The 23,050-nt window shown below is 36.1% G+C and overlaps 1 protein-coding gene across 1 annotated transcript in view; it reads right to left on the bottom strand.

Moving 5' to 3' along the window:
* Window positions 1-23,050, bottom strand: part of CNTN5 (contactin 5) — a 497,758-nt gene that overhangs the window by 146,157 nt on the left and 328,551 nt on the right. The window contains exons 12-13 of the mRNA XM_041729931.1: window positions 3,621-3,748; window positions 1,298-1,473 (exon numbers count right to left, since the gene is read on the bottom strand). Of these exons, the coding sequence (XP_041585865.1) occupies window positions 1,298-1,473; window positions 3,621-3,748 (304 nt within the window). The remainder of the gene's footprint in view (window positions 1-1,297; window positions 1,474-3,620; window positions 3,749-23,050) is intronic.

Raw genomic sequence — 23,050 nt, 5'->3', positions numbered from 1 at the left:
ATAATCACTAATAATTAAAATTAATTTATCTGGTTAGATAATGTAATTGGTAATTATTTCTTATATATATATAGCCTCTCCCATTAATTTCAAAAAATAAATCAGGGTGAAAAGAAAAATGTAGAAGAACATGTTTAATTGTGATTACATTGGCAAATGCAATAAAGATAGCTCATCATTATTCTTCTTCTAATTGAAATTTATCCAATTCTAAAGTGAGAAGGGACCTTAGAAATTTTCCAACTGCAACTCATTCACTTTACTCCTCTATGAGTTAAATGCCCAGGAAAGCCAAGTGACTGGCTTTTTGTTACAAAGCTAATCAGGGACTGCGCTGGGACTTGACCCAGAAAATTCCTGACGTTGGGTCTAGGATTTTTTTCCCTGTATCATATCACCTGTAAAATAAAATTCAATCTAAACTGAGCTTTACATATGTTTGGTCTTACTACAGGTGTGGTTTTCTAGTGTTTCCCAAAGTGTCTAGAGAAGAATAAATGGATAATAATAGAGAAGCATTTTCAATTGGATTTGGAGGCATAAATTGCATTTGGATCCATATAAAAGGAGTATTTCAGCCAAAATATCTCTCTGGTACCTTAGTTCCATCATCCTTCTCATTTGTCATTATGTCACTATTTTATGTTAAGAGTGTGGGGTAAGGAGGTCTTTTTTCACTTCTCTATTGACAACACTGTGGTGTTCTATACGATTTGGTTCAAAAGATCTCCACTGTATTTAGTTGACTGCCACATAGATATTACAAAGAAAGAACTTGGTAGACAAGAAACAAATATATCTGTAAATGTTTATCTAAGGCTGACATGTTGCATGTTTATGCTCTAAGCTCATGTTTAATTCTTGTGAGGAATTAAAGAATATCCAAAATTACTATTTCTTGAGGAATAGGACAAGCAGGCTTATTTCATTTATTTATTGAGTCATAATTACTGTTAACCCTGCTCTAAATAACAGTATTATGTAACAATATAACTTTTAAGAAATAATGTGTAAATATATTGATAATATTACTCAAGTAAATAAAAGTGGGAAAAACAGGTTTGCATAATGAAGAATTTCCAATTTCTTATTGGGTTTTAAAAAATACTTTCAAAAAATAAAAAAATAAAAAAATAATTTCAACTTGATGTAACATAAAATAATGAAAGAAAATAATTGAATCAAATTGATTTTTTTCCTATTTTTCCTTAACATTTCATAGATAAGAAAGATTTACATTTAAGTGTAAATTTTAAAAAATCATTAGTACTCAACAAATAAAAGTGTATTAACTTACGGCCCTGATGCTTTCAAAATGTCCACCTTCTTTCTCGAAATCAATAGGCTGTCCTTTTAGTGTCCAGTAGAAAGTGATATCCAAACTAGCATCATGAATTGCTTTGCAATTAAGGACAATGCTTTCTCCCACTGTTAACTCTGTTCTTTTAGGAGTAAGTTCTATTCTTGTAGGTTCTATAGAAATAAAAATACATTAATTAACATAATCAACACATAGTATTTCCCTGTATTTATATTTTCAATAAAAGAGAAAAATTTAAGCAAGGAATCTAGGCAATGCAGTTGCTCTAGATGCACATCTTTAAGTAAACTATTATTACTTGAAATACTACTTTTCTGTGTGTGCTAGGACATTTTACTATGCTTGTGCAGGGGACTGATGATTTAAAAATTACTATTCCATTAAGAAGTAAACTTGGATGAAAAAGATAAGAAAATACATAAGTATAAGCAGCATTTGGCATTCCTGAAGAGAGAAAATTAGAAAAGAGAAGCCATAGCCTCCCTGTCTACCTTCAAGGATCAACACATATAAATAAAAGGATTTTCATCATAAAAAAATGTTCCATATCTAAGGAGGAAAAATTCAGGTGAGTTCACTTCTTTAAAAGTTATAGGAAGCACCTGCCCTCAAATTACTATTTTAACAGAGATAAAAATATAATACTGTTATTATACTGATTTATATTGGCTATATACTCTACAAAACCATTTTATGAATAGAAAGAAAGCACTGCTAGCTGATTATAAAATAATCACTTTTGATAAATTGTGGATGCTTTAGTTGAGATCCAGAGAAAAATAAAGGCAAATTATTGAAGGGAAAAATTTTTTGAGAAAAAATTTGGGTGCTTGATTACTTAATGATTCAATTAAATTTTAAAAAATAGATACATTTTTATTGTGTCGGGACAGCTTTGAAACAATAAAGGCTAATACTGCTGTACATCTAAGGGTTATTTAGCTATTGACCAAATAATTGGCTTTTTTTTTTTTCATAAAATAGGGAGGTGATAGAGATAGGATTTTGATTTAGTATTTTTTCCTAATTAGATTCCTGATTATAGGTACCTCAAAAAGACTGAAACAAATGATTGAAAGTCAGGTTAATTTTTCTATTTATTCTCTGTTTTTGGCAATAGAATAGTCTGATGAAGCAGATATTCCTTGTGGCTTTCTAAGTTTTGGCTTCATCAGAGAAGACAGATAATCACAGCATATTGTAGTTTAACTTTGTGAGAATTGGAATGTTCTGAGTAACTAAATATTTCATTTAACTCTTGATTAACAGAAAACTTTTTAGTTATTATTTAAAGATGTCTGTGAATCCAGCATTGCTTAATATGACAATGATTGTTTAGTACAATAAGACACGGACTAGCAGACAGAGATGGATTCCCGTAATGTATGCTATAAATGAAGTCATCTTTTAAATTATCTTCTTTTCTTCCGTTAATGTTTTTTTTTTTTTTTTTTTTTTTTTTCTTCTTCCGTTAATGTTTGCTTCTTTTCTAAAATATCAGAGTGCTGGCTATTTTAATGACATTTTTATTTTTAAAGAAAAAAACTCAACATTTCTATGTTTTTGTAACCAAATATGATTCACTATATAATACATGCCCACATGGAAAAAGTTGATTCACAATACAGTTCAGTTGTGAAAAATCTTTCTTTGTCAATTGATGTGATTTTCTGTCTAACATACGGGATTTTCTTAGTAGTAAACAATATGTAGTCTCAAAAAATGCCTTATAGGCCAAATCTAGTTCATGACAGAAATAGAAAACTAATAGAAACATTTAAGTGGCAATATTTATAACACTAAAAAATGACAGCACATAAAAAATTCCATTGATGCAAACACTAAAGAGCAGCTCATGCAAGCATTGATCTGATACACACTCTTGACAGCATACATTCATGCCCTCCTTCTTCCCCAGATCCCCAGTTAACAAAAGTTAACAAAAGAATATTACTGATTGATGCTAAAATTAATCTTGATGGAGGAAAAAATATTTTTATACTTTTGGAATGCTTTTAAATTTTGAGACATTAAAATTTCAGAATGCTTTCTTTATATCCTCACATACTTTGTTCAAAGCAAAATATTTAAATTTCCACCAACAAGGTATGCCATCCTTTATGGTTTCCTAAATAATGAAAAGGGACAGCTTGGCTGTTTTAGTTCTATGTGTGCAATGTATCTTATCAATAGGATCATGCACACACAGACGTGCAAACACATTTTACATGCATATTTATTCACTTTCTAACAAAGCTATGAAACTATGTTTCTAACACAGTTAGCCACATTTTCTTACCTTTTACAGATACTGAAGCTATGATTTCAGAAGAACCAAAGACATTTTCCCCTTGGCAAACGTACTTTCCCTCATCTGATTTAGAAGCATTTAGGATCCGTAGACTTCCGTCTGGAAGATTAGCTATTCTGAAAATTATTAAAAAAGGTTTTTTCCTCTTTTACTGCAGATCAGCTAAGTGGTAAAAAATTCTGAAGACGTCTGAAACCACCACCATGGTAATAATAAATAAGATAAAGAGATCACTGTGAAAATATGCAGTGACAGTAGAAATGGTTTACCCTTCAAGAAATTGTGCAATAAACCCACTTAATAACTTCTCATATTTAAAAGGGTTAGAGAGTCACCGGTAATTTTTCTCTTGATACTTTTTGACAGTTAATTTTAAAACTTGTGGGAAAATGTGACCTTGAATTTGGTTTAAAACTTATACTATAATATCACCCAGTGATATTTTAATATGAAGCTTGAGTATTTTACGTCAAACCCAGAGTGACCTCAAAAATCAAATATAAAAAGAAACTGTATAGAGACATAGAGAAGGACAAGTGCAGAACATAAAATTAATTGTATACGGCCAAGAGATGATTTATGGTGGCTTCTCTACAGTGCCACAAGCAAGGGCTTGAAGACAAGACCTGATACCTGGTACCTCGGCTGCTGGCACAGCACTTTTTAAATATAAAAACATGGTATCTGAGTTTGCATTTGGGTTTTTTGATACCCAAGTTCAGTGAAAATTAGGTTGACATTTGGGATTACCGTATTATCCTGTGTATTCATCATCGCAGAAATATATGGATTTTAAAGTTAATTAGTACTTGTGTCTTTTTCTCCCTTCTATATTCCTAAAATAGAAATCATTTTTTTTTAAACCGATGCATCAACCTCCTCAAGCAACCTGAAACAAAATAAGTGGCTGTTGTGGTTTTATTTGATATGCCATTAGAGTGAGTACTGACTTTTAGGGGAGGAGTAACAGGTGTTTGGTAAGAACCAGTGGTCCTACTGAACTTAAAATCCTAAAATTGGATTTTCTAGTTCTGAAAAGAATAGTTTATTCCATGGTAATATGATAATATCATACCTTTTATGAAAGAAGAATATGGGTTAAATATGTTTAGTCAACATCCTTCATGTTATTTTAAAATATGTATTCCATCTTTCCCATCACCCAGAACAGAGTTGCTGAAAGTGTTGAGCCTTGTTATAGTTGGATTAGATTCTAGGTTGCTGACACTGCTTATAAGTTGATATTTACACATTGTCATCAGTAAAGATACCAGTTTAAAAACATCATACTCTTTTCAATATACATCAAAACTGTTTTACAACTTATAAGAAGGAAGACAAGCTTAGAAGCAAGCCAAACTAATTGATTTCTAGGAGAGATACTAACTTCAGACATTTGGAAAATACAGTGCCCTTTAAAGTTATATAATCCATGTAACGTGGTCAATGCAAAATTCTGATTATTATTAAGAGAGTGCTGATTTTGTATAAAAATGAAATAAATGTATTCCATTTAAATTCCAAAGGTACACATACTATCACAGGATATATTTGAAAGTAAAAATTATGCTTTTTGTAAGCAAATAGGCTTTTTCATTATAATTATAACTTTATTGAGTTATATACTTTTTTGAAATGTAGCTAAATTATTATAATTTTTACTAATATTTTAAAAATATCTGCATTTTATTGATTGGCATAAATTCTAAGCTAGCAGGTAAGAAATGTGGCTTAATATTCACTTCCTTTAAAGAAATAAATGTATCTTAAGACATTGGCAAAGAAAAAAAAAAAAGACATTGGCAGTATTTCAGCTCCTGATTTAAGGTAAGTCCTTTCTCACTGACAGGAGCCAATATATCATATACTCCTTTTAAAGATAGTTTATGAACACCTCTGTACTTTGGGCCACTTGGGGGATGAAGGATTTTGAATATTATGGTGTTTTTTATCTGTCAAGTAACAGTGTCTTTTAACCAAAAGCCTTTCTGCTGGTTCAAATTACGGATCTTTATTGGATGAGCTCATATATTTTTTTTAATGTAGAAAAGAAAAAGAATAGATTAAACAGTGAATGTGACTTACATTATAATGGCTGGCTATAATGAATATAATTATTTAGATAAACTAAATATTGAATTAATATTTTCTTGCAATTTCCAACCTCTTTATCTATCTTCTTAGGCAAAGTTGCTCTTTGTCAACAGATTAAAGGGGAAAAAAATGCAAAACTAATTCCTCCACTAAAGTTCTCCAAGATGCCAGTAATTGGAATCACCGAATTCCAAATTCTCAGAGGAAAGTCAGTACAGATTCTATTGGAGATGAAGGGTTCTTTGACCTGGTAAGCCAATTTCAGAACAATCGGATGAATGATCAGAGGTGCTGCTTACAAGAACAGAGCTGTGGGCCAGCTTCAACTGCAGCGTCTTCCACTCCCCCTAGAGTGATGCTTAAAACATCATCTGTTTTCATGGTGTCCCCGAACATAGATGAGTTTTTAGACCTTGCCAGCTCACAGAGTCGCCGTCTCGATGACCAAAGGGCCAGTTTCAGTAATTTGCCAGGTCTTCGTCTGACACAAAGCAACAATAAGTCTGTACTTGGCCACCTGATGACTAATGACAACAAAGAGCCTGATGAAGACTTCTTTGACATCCTTGTAAAATGTCAAGGGTCCAGATTAGATGATCAAAGATGTGCTTCACCACCTGCCACTACAAAGGGACCAACAGTACCAGATGAGGACTTTTTTAGCTTGATTTTACATTCTCAGGTGAAAAGAATGGATGAACAGAGTTCTTTTACAAAGAGATCAAAACAGAGACACTGAATTTGTACTGAAGGACCTTTTGCAAAGTAAAGCTTTGTTGGAATTTAAAAATATGGGGAAAAAATAAGCAAACCACTAGTTATTTAAAAATAATCTCATTTCCTTTCAGAACACGGCAAAGAAACTCAATTTATTTTTTCTTAAAAGGAGAAATTATAGCACTGTAATTAACATGCTCATTACATCAACATGTAATTAACATTAACATGCTCTAGAATGATGTAAATATTTAATCTTTAATAGTATATTAACATTCTTCTGGACACAGATTTGTTTCAGGGTGGAGGCGTCTGATCAAAGGTGCTTCATCAACTTTTGTGGTTAAGGCTCAGGATTGTGTTCTTTGGCAACTTGTTAGATTCCTTTACCTAGTGCTTGTAAAGTAAGAAGGTAAATAAATCTAGAGTTTAATCCTCATGCTAATTCTTTAAAGTCTTAATGGACAATGACTTTTTTTTTATACTGAACCATGGAGGTAGTGAGAAATTATGCTGTTTAGTAAAAATAACATACTTGCCCAATGTGTAAAAAAAAAATCTTTTTAAAAATCTAGATCTTTTTTTCTGCTAAGAATGCCGCATTTTCAATGTTACTAGTTCAAAGCCATTTATAATAACAACTCTTAAATAAACTTCTAGCATGTTTTGGGCCCTTAAAAAACTCTTCTATTAGCATGTGACTCTTAAATTTGAAGTTTTCAAATTTGGGGATTAATTCTGTTGAGAAGTCCTTGAAATTGAAGTAGAATGGTAAGGCACTGGTGAGGTAAAGGTCTGTTGGGGGTAGGAAGAGATGAAATGCAAACCAGCATTCTAGATTAGGTACTAAGTCATGCTTACTATATTCCTATCTCTAAACTTCTCCACGAGTTTCTGCCTAGCCCTCCAAAGGTCTTGGTTTCCATTTTGCACCAAAATACTGGATCTCTGCTGTGTTAATCTGCCCAATACCACAGTCTATTTAGGATAGCACCATGCTTAACCCTATTTTACAAGGATTTATTGCTAACTTCTTGATGCCATTTTGATTTCCAAATTTCAAGGCCATTTTCTGGAACTTCTATTTCCATTTTTGGCTTACCTATCAAGATACCTCACAAGTTAGTTAGGTTATTCCAAGTATACTGCTTGCCTGCAGATACTCAGATACTACCAGTAGGTAGTATCTACCTACTTTAATACCTACTTAATACCTGCTTTAATTTTAGAGATCATGCTGACTCCCAGATTATATTTATTTTTGGTATCATATCATATATTATTGTAGAATCATTAATCATTAATTCAAATGATATGCTTTAAAGTCAGAGAGGGTAGAGCTCAAATTCCTGCCATTGGCTAGTATGTGTGTGATTTTTTAAAAATAAGTTTTATTTATTTATTCATGAAAAACACACAGAGAGAGGCAGAGACACAGGCAGAGGGAGAAGCAGGACCCTGGGATCACAACCTGAGCCAAAGACAGATGCTCAGCCACTGAGCAACCAGTCGTCCCTATGTGTATGATTTCAAGCATTTAATCTCTTTCCTTATATATGAAATGTTGTAATTATATCTTTCTTCAAAAGTATTAACTAAATGATATATGTAAATTATTGTGCTTTAGTCATGTTGATAGCCATTAATTGAAAATGTACTCAAAAACAAAATTTGTGACAAATTTTAAAAAGGAAAAAGTAGAGAGTTGTAAAACTCAAGTAGTTTAGGGTGTTCAGTAAGTCTTTTCTTGGGACAAATATTTGAGCTGAGAACTGGAGGATGACAGGAAGTTAAGTAGGAGTTAAGTGTGGGGAAAGGAAAAGGAATAGTATTTGCAAAGGCCTTGAGGTGAGAAAAACTACACCCTTGAAGAACCAAATGGTTAATTATGATGGAAGCATATAAAATGGGGTGGAAATGGCCCAAAGTGAAACTGGAGAAGTAGATGGAGGAAAGATCATATAGAATTTGGTATAGTATGGGAAACATTTGGTCTTTATTTTAAGGGAAATGGGAAGCTGCCATTAAAAAAAAAAAAAAAAAAACGGCTTTATTGTGGTGGGTAGTCATATCATAAGCTCACATGTTCAAAATACATACTTTGAAAAGTTCTCATAAATGGATGCAGAAACAAAACCATTACCACAATCAAGATAGTCAACACATACATCACCCCAAAGTATCTCTGTGATCTTTTGTATGCTCTCCCTCTAACCTCTTCTTATCATACACCTACTATCACCAGGCAACTATTGATTTGCTTTCTGTCCCTTTAGTAAGTCTGAACTTTTACCTAATTTTATATACATGAAATCATAACATCATATATTCCTTTTTGTTTATCTTATTACACTCAGCATTATTCAGTTAAGATAAAATTGAGATTATGTGTGCTGTTGTGATGACCAATAATCTAATCATTTTTATTACTGAATAGTATTGTATTGTATAAACCACTATTTATTTATCCATTCACCTCTGGTGAATGTTTGGGCCATTTTTAGCTTGGAGCTATTATAGATAAGGCTGCTATCAACATTTGGGTAGCAAGTGTTTTTGATTATCTTGCTTTTATTTCTTTTGGGTAGGTACTTAGGACTAATCACTGGATCATCTGCTTTATGCTTTATGTTTAATGTTTAATTTTTAAAGGAGATTCTGTACTGTTTCCAAGCAGTTATATGACACTTTACATTCCTCGAAGCATTGCCTGAAAATGGCATCCTTTCATTTTCAGGCTGGAGGTGTCCTTTGGTCTAAAATGAGTCTCTTGTAGACAGTAAATAGATGGGTCTTGCTTTTTTATCCAGTCTGAAGCTCTGCATCTTTTGATGGGATCATTTAGCACATTCATGGTCAGTTACTATTCAAAGAGATGAATTTAGTGTCATCGTAATACCTACTCAGTCCCTGTTTTTGTGGATTATTTCTTTGGGCTTCCTCTTTCTTTTACAGAGTCCCCCTTAATATTTCCTGCAGAGCTGGTTTGGTGGTCACATATTCTTTCAGTTTCTGCCTATCTTGGAAGCTCTTTATCTCCCCTTCTATTCTGAATGAGAGCTTTGCTGGATAGAGTATTCTTGGCTGCATGTTCTTCTCATTTAGTCCCCTGAATATATCCTGCCAGCCCTTTCTGGCCTGCCAGGTCTCTGTGGAGAGGTTTGCTGTTAATCTAATATTTCTCTCCATATAAGTTAAGAATCTCGTTTCTTGCTGTTTTAAGGATTTTCTCTTTATCTTTGGAATTTGCAAGTTTCACTATTGAATGTCGAGGTGTTGAATGTTTTTTATTGATTTGGGGTGGGGGGGAATCTCTCTATATCCTGGATCTGAATGCCTGTTTCCCTCTCCATATTAGGGAAGTTCTCAGTTATGATTTGTTCAAATATACTTTCTGTCACTCTGTCCCTCTTGGTGTTTTCTGGAATCCCAATTATATGTAGATTCTTCCTTCTCAGGCTATCATTCTTTTCTCTTAGCCTTTCCTCATGGTCTCTTAATTGTTTTTCTCTTTTTTCCTCAGCTTCCTTCCTTGCCATCAACTTGTCTTCCATAGTGCTTACTCTTTCTTACAGGTCATTAACCGTAATCATTAGGACATCCAGTTTGGATTGCATCTCATTTAAATGATTTTTAAATCAGCCTGGTAAGATTTAAAATTTTTTTTTTAATTTTTATTTATTTATGATAGGCACACAGTGAGAGAGAGAGAGAGAGGCAGAGACACAGGCGGAGGGAGAAGCAGGCTCCATGCACCGGGAGCCTGATGTGGGATTCGATCCCGGGTCTCCAGGATCGCGCTCTGGGCCAAAGGCAGGCGCCAAACCGCTGCGCCACCCAGGGATCCCCTAGCCTGGTAAGATTTAAATTCTGCAGTCATAAAGTCTCTTGATTCCTTTATGCTTTTTTTCCAGAGCCACCTACTGGTGGCTTTATAACTGCTTCTGAATTGGCTTTCTGACATTGAATTGTAATCCAAATTCTGTAACTTTGTGGCAGAGAGTACTGTTTCTGATTCTTTCTTTTGTGGTGAGTTCTTCTTGCTAGTCATTTTGCTCATAGTGGTTGTATGAGAAGGCTGCATCAAGAATATTAACCATGACCTAAATAAGTTTCACCCTGGTTGATTATGATGAGGTCAGAGATCAGAAAGTGAAAAGGAAGATCAGAACAAAATAAAATAAAAGGACCCCTAAAGTGAAAAACAAATTTTAAAACAAAGTGTTAAAAATTAAAAGGCCAAAAATCTGAAAGCAGAAGAAAAAAGAGAGAAAAAAAGAAGAGAAAAAAATAAAAGGAAAAGAAAAAAAAGAGAGAAGAAAAAAAGGTAGGGACAGGGAGATTGTGGTGGAGTGGAATTTGTAGTGGAGGGAGAATGTGGTCTATTTGAGGGGTTCTAGAGAGTGATCCTCTTGATTCTGAGTTTATTAAGGTCTGTATGTTAGAAGGTGCTCAGTCCCAAATTTATATAAACCAGAAATACTTGTAGAAGGCCCCAACATTGACCACCAAAACATAAATGAGGTAAAAGAGGGGGAAGAATGGGAATGAAGAGAGAATATAATCTCAGAGAATGAACCAGCATGGTATATCACTTGGTTCTGGGTGCATGCTGGTCACGTTTTAGAAGGTTTTAACTTCTGCCATTGTAGAAGAAAATGAGGCAGAGAAAACACACACACACACACACACACACACACAGAAAATAAAAACCCATATCTTGTATATATCCCCAAATTAAATTGAGTATGTTGAAGGGAATCTAGAAGTGGAAAACATATCTAGGACCTGTTATTGTAGAAATATGGAAGTCAAAAAGGAAGAAACTTAAAAATGAAGAGGTGGTAAACTATTGTAGTTAAGGTGGGAAAGGAGAAAAATATTGGAAATTTTCGGTCTGATATAAAAACGAGTTGTATTGGGAAAAGGGGAAAATAGGAGGCGTATCCTCTAGTTGTATATACTGTAGATCCCTCAACTTCCGCTGGAGCTTTCCAGCACCACTGGGTCAAGAACTTGCTCTTCCCCTGTCCTTCGAGCTGGTCTTCTGGGGGAGGGACCTGCTGTGCTGATGCTCAGGTGTGAGCACCTGGGGAGATGCCCCGCCCCCTGCCGGGTGCCAGGTTTAGTAGGAGCCGTTGACCCACTGAGGCCTCTGTACCCTGGGGCCCCGACCCTCCCAGGGACATGGTGACACAAGGAGGAACAACACCGGTGGTGCCGGCCACCTGTCCAGCTCTGGAGTCAGCTCCCCCAGTAACCACCCGCAGTCTCCCAGGGCGCCCTGGCCTAGATGCTCCCGGGCGGGGGACGCTGACCTGCACAGCCCGGGGCGCCCGGCGGCAGGAGCGTCCTCAGTGTCCTGCGCTCTCCGCTCCTCCGCCTGTCCCGGGGGCGCAGGGTCTGCAGCGTCGTCCTCTCGGCGCCCTGGGGTCTGGGCCTGGGCTGCCGGGATCGGGCTCCCGGGGCGCGGCGTGGAGACCCCTGCGCGGAGCCCCCGCCTGACCGAGCCGCGTCTCCCGGGCCCTGCCGCTCCAGGCCCTCGCTGGGGCTGGCCCCGGCCGTGACCCCAGGGCACCCGAGGCTTCCCCGCCGGCCCCTGTCGGCCTTCCCATCCGCAGGGACCCAGGGTGGATTTTACGGTTCCTGCCTCTGCGGGGCAGGGCTCGCTGTCCTGGAGCTCCCAGCCCGGGGCCCAGCGCAGCTCCCGCGGCCCCTCCCCACTGGATCCTTTTCTCCTTGCCGCCCTCCAGCCTGGCTAGAGGTGGACGCCCTTCTCTCAGCAGCGTCCGGCTGTGCTCCCCAGCTGTTCTCTCTTTGAATCTCGGGTCGAATTCATAGGTTTTCAGGACGATGTGAAAGGTATCCAGGTGAGTTGGGGGGTACCGGGTGAGTTGAGGGCCCTACTTCGCTGCCGTCGTGCCCAACCCCCCGTTATTTTTTTATTTCTTCTTATATTTTTTGCTTAACCCATTTATTGCTTAGTAGCATGCTATTTAGCCTCCATGTTTTTGTAGCCTTTCCGATTTTTTCTTGTGGTTTATTTCTAAGTGTTGTGGTCAGAAAAGACACACAGTATGACTCTGATCTTTTTGAATTTGTTGAGACTTGCTTTGTGGCCTGATGTGTGGCTTAATATTTATTCTGGAGAAGGTTCCATGTGCCCCTGAAAAGAATGTGTTTGCTGCTGTTTTAGGATGGACTGTTCTAATATGTCTATTAAATCCATGGTAAATATATCATTCAAAGCCATTGTTTTCATGTTAATTTTTTGGTTGGATAATCTGTAAGTGGGGTGTTAAAATATCCTACTAGTAGTGTATTACTATCGATTAGTTGTTTTATGTTTGTTATTAACTGTTCTATCTACTCATGTGTTCCACGTTTGGTACATAAATATTTATAATTGTTGTATTTTCTTGTTGGATTGTACCATTTATTATTGTATAGTGTCCTTCTTTGACTCTTGCTACAGACTGTTTTAAACTCTACTTTGTGTAATATAAGTATTGCTACTCTAGCTCTCTTTTGACATCTATTTGCATGATAGATGTATCTTCATTCCTTTACTTTCAATCTGCAGGTGTCTTTAGGTCTAAAATGAGTATCTTTTATTCAACATGCAGATGAGTCTTGTTTTTTCATCCGTGTCATTTGATTGGAGCATTTAATCTATTTATATTCAAAGAGATTATTGATTAATATGTGTATATTGTCATTTTGTTACTTGTATTGTGGTTGTTTTTAGTTTTTCTTTGACCATTTCTTCTATTCCTCTATGTCATGATTTTCTTTAATGATATATTTGAATTCTTTTCCTCTTTATTTGTATATCTATTAATGGTTTTTGATTTGTGGTCACCATTAGGTTTGCATATAACATCTTCTGCATACAATAATCTATGTTAATTTGATGGTCTGTTAAATTTAAGCCCATTCTTTATTCTTCTCCTTGCCTTTTAGGTATATAGTGTCATATTTTACATCCTTTCATTTTGTGAGTTCCTTGACTGTGTGTCGTTTTTTTTTTTTTATAGGAACATTCATTTTTTACTACTCTTCTCTTTCCTACTTCTGTATTATATTTTGGTTTTTCCTTTGTGCTCAAAGAGTCCTCTTTAATATTTCTTGCAGGGCTGATTTGGTGATCATGAATTCCTTTAGCTTTTGTTTCTTTGGGAAATATTATCACTCCTTCAATTCTGAATGATTGCCTTGCTGGATAGAGTGTTCTTGGCTTTAGATTTTTCCCATTCATCCCTTTGAAGATAGCATGCCACAGTCTTCTGGGTTGCAAAGTTTCTGCTGAAAAATCCACTGATTTTTATGAGGTTTCCTCTGTATGTAATTTTTTCTTTTGTCTTCCTGCTATTAATTTTTTTTCGTTTTCACTACATTTTGGCATTTTTCATTTTCCCCCATTTTTCCATTTTACTTTCATTTCAATAAGTTGTGGTGTGGATCTGCTTTTGTTGATTTTGTTGGGGGTTCTCTGTGCCTCGTGGATGTGGATATCTCATCTGTTCAGCTTGATTGCCTTCTATATTGCTCTATCCACCAGGTCACTGATACATTTTTCTGCTTCTTGCAGCCTACTGTTTATTCCATCTATTATATTTTAAATGTAATTTATTGAGTTCTTCATCTCTGATATGTTAATTTTTATCACCTTGTTAAGGGTCTCACTGATGTGCTCCACTCTCTTCTCAGTGAATATCTTTATGATCATTACTTTTTACTGTCCATCAGGCATACTCTTTTATTTCTGTTTTGCTTAAATCTCCTGCTATGATTCATCATGTTCTGTCATTTCAGATAAATTCCTCTGTCTCTTCAAATTACCCACTTCTCTGTGTGTGTGTGTGTAAAGAAAGTCACCTGCATCCTCTGCCTTTAAAATAGTGGCTTTATGAGGTAGAGGTCCTGAAGTGCCTGGAGTGCAGTGTTTCCTGTCCACCAGGCCTGTCACTTAGAGGAGTCTCCTATGTGTTCTGCCTGTAACCTGTGTTTGAGTAGCATTCACTTTCAGTCCAGACTTCTGCACCGAATCTCTGCCTGTTGTGTGCTGTGCTTGCTCTCTGTGGTTTTAGTGAGACCTAAGCAGGATGACTCTGAGGGGACATGATCGTAGGAGGGCTCTGGAGTAGGGTGACAGTGTTAGCAACTTTTGAACCAAGTCATTAGTCCTAGGCCAGATTCCCTGAAGCATGATGGAGGCGACAGGCACAATGTGCATGAGTGGCAGCAGCCAGACAGAAATATGCATGGCTGAGGTTGTGGCAAGGGGGGGCCTGGCAACTACATGTGGCAAACAGTGTCTGTGCATGCAGAGGTTGCTCCCTGAGCGGGGAGGTTGCTGGGTATGGCATGCTCTGTTAGTGCAACTAAGCTGTTAGTCCTAGGCCTATTCCCTAAAATGCATTGGCAGTTGGGAGTGCAGCACACAGCAGGGGCAGTTGCCAGGAGCATGTGGCATCTCTGTGCTGAGTGGCTGGGTGCAGCATACTGTGTCTGTGTGCATGATGCCTGGGCAAGGCACATGAGGCAATAGCAAGATTTGCACTGATCCTTAGTCCTAGGCTAGATATCCTGAAGTTCGGTGGCCACCTGGTACATGAAACCAGGAGGCAGTGGCTGGATAGGGCACATGCAGTCATAACAAAATTTGAGCTGAGCCCAGAGACTTGGCCAGCAGGCTCAGAGAGAATGACCCCTCAGGAGAACTTGTGGGCAGGGCCCACTGCTACCAGGTTAGGTAGCAAGTGCCTGTGTAGTTCCACCTCCTGCAGATTGCTCTGCCTTTATGCTAGGGTGGCAGGAACCCCTCTCCACAACTAGAGCTCCCTCCCTCCTGTGGGCAGCTCCCAACTACCATTTCTGCCCTTCTGGACATCTCAGATATATCTTCTTCTCTACATTTTGTTGTGGAGTTTGTTCTGCTACTCTTTGGATTGCTCTCTGGTTTATTGACTCATGTGAAAGATATATAGTTGTAAATATGGGATGGGGTGAGAATAGGGTCTTCCTACTTTACCATCTTGCATCCCCTTCTATTGGTATGAATCTAACTTATTATTATTTATTTATTGTTGTATTTTGTTTTTGTTTTTGCCTCAGGATGTCCATTGCCCCAGGATCATTTTTGAAAAAGTTAAGCTATCATAGCTTTTAAATAATTTTTCTGTTGTTATAAAGATAAAATTTATTTCTAAGTTCCTGTTCTTTTCCTCTTTAGCACTGACAAATGACTTAGACTCAAGGCCCTGCAGCTGCAAGAGAATGGAGAATCATTTCTCTTCACATTTCTCTCCTCCTTCTTTCTAGTTCTTTTTCTCCTCTGTGTGTTTGCATAGGGGGGAGAAGCTGAAAGGGACACAGTGTCCCTTACTTATCCAACTGACTTATCCTCTGCTAGCCTCAATCTTCTTTTTTTTTTTTTTTTTTTTTAGCCTCAATCTTCTACTTCATCTCCCTGTTCCCCCTCTACCACCTGGCTCAGTACAATACTCCTATCCCTGGTGGGATCCCTGGCCTGGAATTGTTGCTGCAGCTCTTTGGTCTCTACCCCAGGATGGGTGCCCTCCACCACCTTTTCTCTGGTGGTTCTTGCCTGTTCCCAATTTTTTAAGAGTCTCTTCAGAATATTGAGTACCTCGGGCACCTGGGTGGCTCAGTTAATTAAGCAGCTGCTTTCAGCTTAGGTCATGATCTCAGGGTCCTAGGGTGGAGCCCTGAGTTGGGCTCCCTGTTCAGCTGAGTTCTGCTCCTCCCTCTCTCTGCCCTTTCCCATGTTCTCTCTCTCTCTCTTTGAAAGAAATAAATAAAATCTTTTAAAAAAGCAAAAGACAAACCCCCAGAATACTCGGTGCCCAATGTAGCTTTGTTTTCATCTTTGGGCCCAAGCTTAATATATCATTACCATTTTCTCTTACTATCACAACCTTTGAGCATCTCTCATCAGAATTCATCTCTATTACTGTAATTCTGCTACCTCTGCTATCAGTAACAGGCTACTTCTTACATAGCAATCCCACTGCCTTCACAATGTGTTACATGATAATATTGCCAACTGACTTAACGCACATCCATGTCTCCATACTGCATCCAGGATAAAATCCAAACTCTCTAGCATGACAAATGACTTCTTTCATAATCTTAATTTCTTTCTGCTTTTCTCAACTCATCTCAGACTTCTAGCTGCTTTCTCACATCTACACCCATCCTAACTCGCATTTGTAATGAAGTAGTTGTCATTCTCTGAAGAATTTATGTTTAGTGAGGTCTTCGCAAATAGTTTTCCTCTATATGGATGAGACCTTTCCTGTTTCCCAGTCTCCTATCTGTTTGGTAAATTACTTATCATCCTCTAACTTTTTGTTGTTGTTATTGCTCAGATTCCATTGGCATGATGTTCAGTTAGTAGTTTTCTACCCATCCATCATGAATCCCCTTCTTCTTATACCTCTAGAACATTTTCCATACCCCAGATCTCAGCATATTATGCTATAAAAGTTTTTGCTCAAGGAAGGAACTCAGCATCATAATAACACAACAAGCCAACAAATGGTTAAATGGCATTTAAGTGCCTCATCAGAATGTCTGATTCATGACCACATTTTAAAGTAAATTAACTTATCAGACCACTTTTTTTTCATGAAGGTCCATGATGACAGCTCTATTTAACCATAGGAGAGAGGCAAAGAGTCAAATTGTAGAAGGGATTTTGAGTTAATTTCATTGATAGGATTGAAATTCGTGTCTTTATTTTCACTCTTAAAATATTTTTTATTATTTTCACTGGTTTAAGGTTACATTTTATGGTGTTATTGTGTGTCTATTAGCATGAATGTGTCAGTTTTTCCTTATTAGAAATATTAAGCTAGTAAAAACTTAATGGATATTCTTCCTTTGAACCATACTTTGAAAAGCACTATTTACTAACCAGACATAAACTTGTATGTATTTATAACATTTCTCCCTATTTTATATTAAAGTTATTCCTTCTTTATAAGTTCTTGAATAGTTGTTTGGTAAAAACCTGTGTCAAAAAAAAAAAAAAAAAAAAAAACCTGTGTCAACTAAATGCATTTCTTCATTTTCCTCTGGAAACATTTGGTTTAGCACTAATGAGAAATTGATTTTACAAATAAAGAGAAATTAAAATCAAACACAATAAAGCTAGGTAAATGCTTTTGGAGTGACTGCGAACTGGATTCTAAACTTTCCCAGTTAGATGTTTCTAAAACTGAAAAGTGCTGTGGCATTGGATACAGACACAAACAGAGAATTTTTTAAGTAAAAACATAGCTGAAACAACAACAACAACAACATAGTTGATGTGTCATTGAATCATTTACCCAGTAGCTTTCCACAGTGTTCTGAATTGAATCATCTGTCATTTCACATTAACCTGGACATGGAATCCATCAGTATTTCTTAATGTGGACTATAAAGGAGAAGGGCAGGTATTTATAAAGAGTTGAAAAATTTTTTACTGCTTAAATTTCTGTGAGTTTTTGCATTTTCTTTTCAATCTGTTGCTTGTATAAATACCTAGATTTCGTGGGAACTGGGGATAAATTATTGCTCTTCTGACACCTCCAAGGTCACAGAGATAGCATCCAGAGCAAAATTATGAATTTTTGATATCCCCACCTGGGCTAGTTTTTTGTCAATTTTAATTTATGCTGACCTAATTAGAAATCTTGACTGCAGCCAAGCTTATTAATATTAAAATAATGCATTTTATTATTTTTTGTCTTAGTTCTCTCCTGGAGAGCAGGTCTTCCACTATTTAGCTCAAGTTATTTTCTGATTAGAATCAAATCAACACCAGTTCATTGATTTTTATGATGGCAATGCAGAGTAAGCTAAAGTGTATTGGGAAGTCAGTACAAAACCCCATTCTGATACTTGTTAATTGACCTTTATTTTAATTCTATGCCTCCTTTCCTTCATCTTTAAAATAAACAATGTGTGGGATACCTGGGTGGCTCAGTGGTTGAGAGCCTCCCTTCGGCCCAGGGCATGACCCTGGGGCCCTGGGATCAAGTCCGACATTGGGCTTCCCGCATGGAGCCTGCTTCTCTCTCTGCCCATGTCTCTGCCTCTCTCTGTGTGTCTCTCATGAATAAATAAATAAAATCTTAAAAAAATAAAATAAACAATGTGGACTAGATTTTTAAGACATTTCTCACTTATTTACCCATAACTCCAAGGTTTTTTCTCAGTCTCAAGTTGCATCCCATTTTTTTTTCCTATCTTACCGTGAACCCAGAAAATCTGTCTGCATTCCTTTTTCTGGAGGCTGCTTGAAGTTTCTTTCTCACCAAGATCTGCCTCAGAATAAGATAAGTTCCCAGTTTTCAGCTTCTGATTTCCACCCAGCCATAGACATGTAGGTCACTATCATCTTCTGGGGATGACATACGATAATACAAAGCATTGCTTAGTGTCCTTTTGATACTCACTGATTCTTTTTTTCACCTATGTGAAACAATCTCTCAAGAGCTAATTTGAGTAGTAGGAAATATCTCTAAGTATTAGAGGAATTTTACATCAGTACTGACTAGCAAATATAAAGAAATCAAGCATAACTTAAATTTTCAGTTGAATTCAGTTGTGTTTGGAATATAAGCAAATGCCATAAATTAGAGAAGTGTGAAGCTATTATCAGAGTAATCCAATCAGAAAAAGTATGTTACCCAACCATCTTAATTTTTCAGATGTAAGTCCAATATAACTGCATCATTTGTGCATTTGGTTTCTTTTAATCAAAATGTATATGTTGTAAAAAAAAATACAGCTTTAGGTTTTTTTTTAAATTTTTATTTTAGACAAATGCTCTGCCACTTATGGCCTCAGTGACTTTGGCTAAGCAATTTAATCTTTCTGAAAAATTCATTTGAAAATGGGAGACGATGATAGTTATTTGGTAGTAGTAAGAATTAAAAATGTATAAAATGCTTTTCACTGTGTTGAGGCTAATAAAAAGCATTCAGTTGGAATTTGTTATTTAACATTAAAAGTAATAATAGCTATCATTTGTGCAGTGCCTACTATAAGCTAGGCACAGTGCCCTATTTTCTTACCTAGGAAAGCTGGGGAGATCTTTTTATAGAATGACATTAAGCTAAGATCTAAGTGATGAGAGGAGGACAGCCAAGCAGAATCTGTCAGAGGGAATAATAGGCTCAAAGGCCCTGACACCAAAATGAGTTGGTGCCTAAAGAGGCCAGTGTGAGTGGGGTGCACTGGGTGAAGACAACTGTGATAAATATTTATGGTATTAGACACATTTAAGTAGATTGGTCAGACAGTTTAACTACCATGGAAAAAATGTATTTTTTTTTATGAGAATAATCTGAATTGTGAATACAGATCCAATTACTTAAATGATAGTACATTTTAGAGGAATATGCATCTTTAAAATTTAGGATTGGTAATTAGATGTTTGCTTGGAACATTTTCATATGCCCAGGTCAGCAATCATCTCCTAAAATATTGTTATTATAAAGTTTTTAATAATGTCTGGTCAGATGAAACCTGATCTTCTAACTGGTTTCAGTCTTCAGTGATGTTGCTTAAATATGAATTCTCAGTGACACTGTATTAAAAAAGTTATTTTTTGCTACTAAAAAAGAATGATGTTATAAATTTTTGCTTTTTTTTCCTGTATCATATATCATTTTGTAGTAGGGGAATTAATGAAATCAGAAATGTTACTTTTGACTTGCTAAGACTGATAAAATAGACTTAAATCACCAAGCAGCTACTAACAGTCTTCTAACAGATAAATTAGAAAAAGATTCAAGAGTTAGCGATGGCCACAGTAATGAGTCAAGGAGCTACTGATGCTTTTTTAAGGCAGTGTAATGGTGTAATGTAGTGATACAGATTTTCAAGCAAAGGCCCAGGAACTAGATGAATCTAGGTTCAAGTCTTTCCGTAGTTACTTCCTACCCGGGAAGCAGACAAGTTCTTTAACTTCTCTGAGCCTCTGTTTTGTGGGTGTTACTAGTCTCATGTATCTCAGAGGATTGTGAGGGAATGTACAGTAATTAGCACTGTGCCTGACACTCAATAAACAATAAATGTCGGCTATCATTCATAAAAAAATTATGGCATCTTAAGTTGTCTCCCATATCTTATGCTCACAGCAAGAATTGGTTTTATTGCTTATCTGATAGAAGATCATTCAACTTCAATATTTAACCACTTTAAGGACAGAGAATTCACTATTTTGAAAGTAATCCATTTAATTGTTGAATAGCTTTGCTGGAACTTTTAGAAGAAGGCTAAATTGAACTTCCAATTGTTAACAATGTTCTCGTATATCTATTTCTTTGTAGCTTATATGGCACTTATGATACATTATCTTATTAGATACAATAATCCTATAAGGGAAGTATGGTCCATTCATTTACTCACTAAATTCATTCTTTGATTCATTCCCTAAATATCTATTGAGTACCTCCTATGTGCCAGGCTAGGTGCTAGGGAATAATGGCCCCAGAACAGATATGAGGGACAAGTCATAGAGACTGATACCCACTTTAATGCAGTAGTGGCAGACCTGGCACCAAGATCTTCAGATCTTACTTCAGAGTACTACTACCAAAGTACTTGTGACATTGATTATTTATTTCTGATAGATGAGAATCTGAGTCTCAGATTCCTTCATATTATCTCTCACAATGCCTATCTCTTTCTTAATTAATAAACTTTATTTTTAAGAGAAGTTTTAGGTTCATAGTAAAAAGGCATAGAAAATACAGAGGATTCTCAAATACACCCTGTCTCCACAAATACATCACTTTCTTCACTACCAAAATCCCCCATCAGAGTGGTACATTTGTTACCTACATTGACGTTTCACCATCACCCAGATTCCACTGTGTACAGTAGGGTTCATTTTGGGTTTTGTACATTTGTAGTTTTGACAAATGTATGATTACAGGTATCCACCATTGTAGTACTCGTCAGATTAGTTGTATTGCCATAAAAATCTTCCATGCTCTGCCATATTCATCCTGTCCTGTCCCCTAAATGCTAGCAACCACTAATTTTTTTTTTTCTATCTCTGTAATTTTGCCTTTTCCAGAATGTCATGTAGTTGGGATCACAGTGTGTGGCTTTTTCATTTGGCTCTCATTGCTTCTTTAAATTTCTTCTATTCTTGCTGTTTAGTCCTGACCCTTATCACTTCATCTTTCATTCCATGTGCCATTCATCTTCCTTCAATTCTGCTTTTATTAGGCTACTCCTTAGTTGAAAACTATCAGCTAAACATTAACATTGCCTGTAATTGCTTGAGATTTATAAAATATAATTGTACATTTATATAATATTTTATGGTTTTATTACTTGATTTCATGAATGCCATCTCAGTTGATTCTTAAAAATATGATATTTTAAAGAATTATCTAATTTCTTAAAAGAATCGTTGGAAAAATTAAGTAACTTCTGCAAGTAAGTAATTAGATTATTAAAAACCCACCAGAATATTCTTGCTAACTTCTATGTTCCTGACATTATTACCTATTAGTTTTTTGATACATTTCTACAAAAATAATATTGACTTTGATTACTTAATTATACAATTTTTATTTTTATCAACAGCATTATCATTTCCTTCCAAGTATTTTCATGACTCAAACAAATTTGTAGTACTTATGGATAATATATAATAAACCATATAGAAAACAAGATAGGGTATTTGATATTTTTGGCATTTATTTGGGATCTTGTTCCGATTTCTTATTTATACTATGCTTTCCCTGTTTTCTGCAGTACATCTAGTTATAAGTAAAGTATAGATTTTTCCATTTAATTTTGTTTTTATTAATGTGCCAAATGTGCTAGGAGGAATAAATAAGATATAGCTACCACTTTCAATAAGACTATATTTTAATTTAGATCAGGTAACAGTAAATAATAAATACAGCAAATAACAATCTAAAGACAAAATAAGAGTCAAAGAACTTAGAAATATGGAATCATATTAAAAATATACATTATCAGGGTGCCTAGATAGCTCAGTCAGTTAACCTGTCTGACTTGGTTTCAACTCAGGTCACAATCTCAGGGTTGTAGGATCTAGTCCTACCTTGGGCACCATGTTCAGCAGGGAGTCTGCTTGAGATTCTCTCTCTCTATCTCCCTCTGTCCTACCCCTGTTCTCTCTCTCTCTCAAATAAATAATTTTTTTAAAATACATTATCAGATACTTTGCCCTATTCTTCTATTCATTCTGTTGTTATCAGTAGATTTTTAGCTTTGATTATGTGTGTCATTAATGCCAAGTGTTGGACAGAGGGAACTCACAAACTTAATCTCTCAGGCTCATGATTAAAATATAATAAGGATCTCTGCATATTCACAACAATGAGTACAGCAATCTATAAGGGTAGGTGAACAGGAAGAGGGTAGTTCTAGCCCCAGAGGATCTTCCAAACTTAGTCTTGTGGTTAGGAGTGTGGAGTTGAGTTAGACAGAATTTTGACCTTGAGTGACTTATGTAACTTATTTAATTCTCAATTGTCTTATCGGAAAAAAAATTCACACTGACAACTTTCCTTTTATTTTGGATTATAAATGACATAAAA

Source organism: Vulpes lagopus, chromosome 15 (assembly GCF_018345385.1).
Source record: "Vulpes lagopus strain Blue_001 chromosome 15, ASM1834538v1, whole genome shotgun sequence".
Lineage (NCBI taxonomy): Eukaryota > Metazoa > Chordata > Mammalia > Carnivora > Canidae > Vulpes > Vulpes lagopus.
This window is presented reverse-complemented; position numbering and strand designations above follow the sequence as displayed.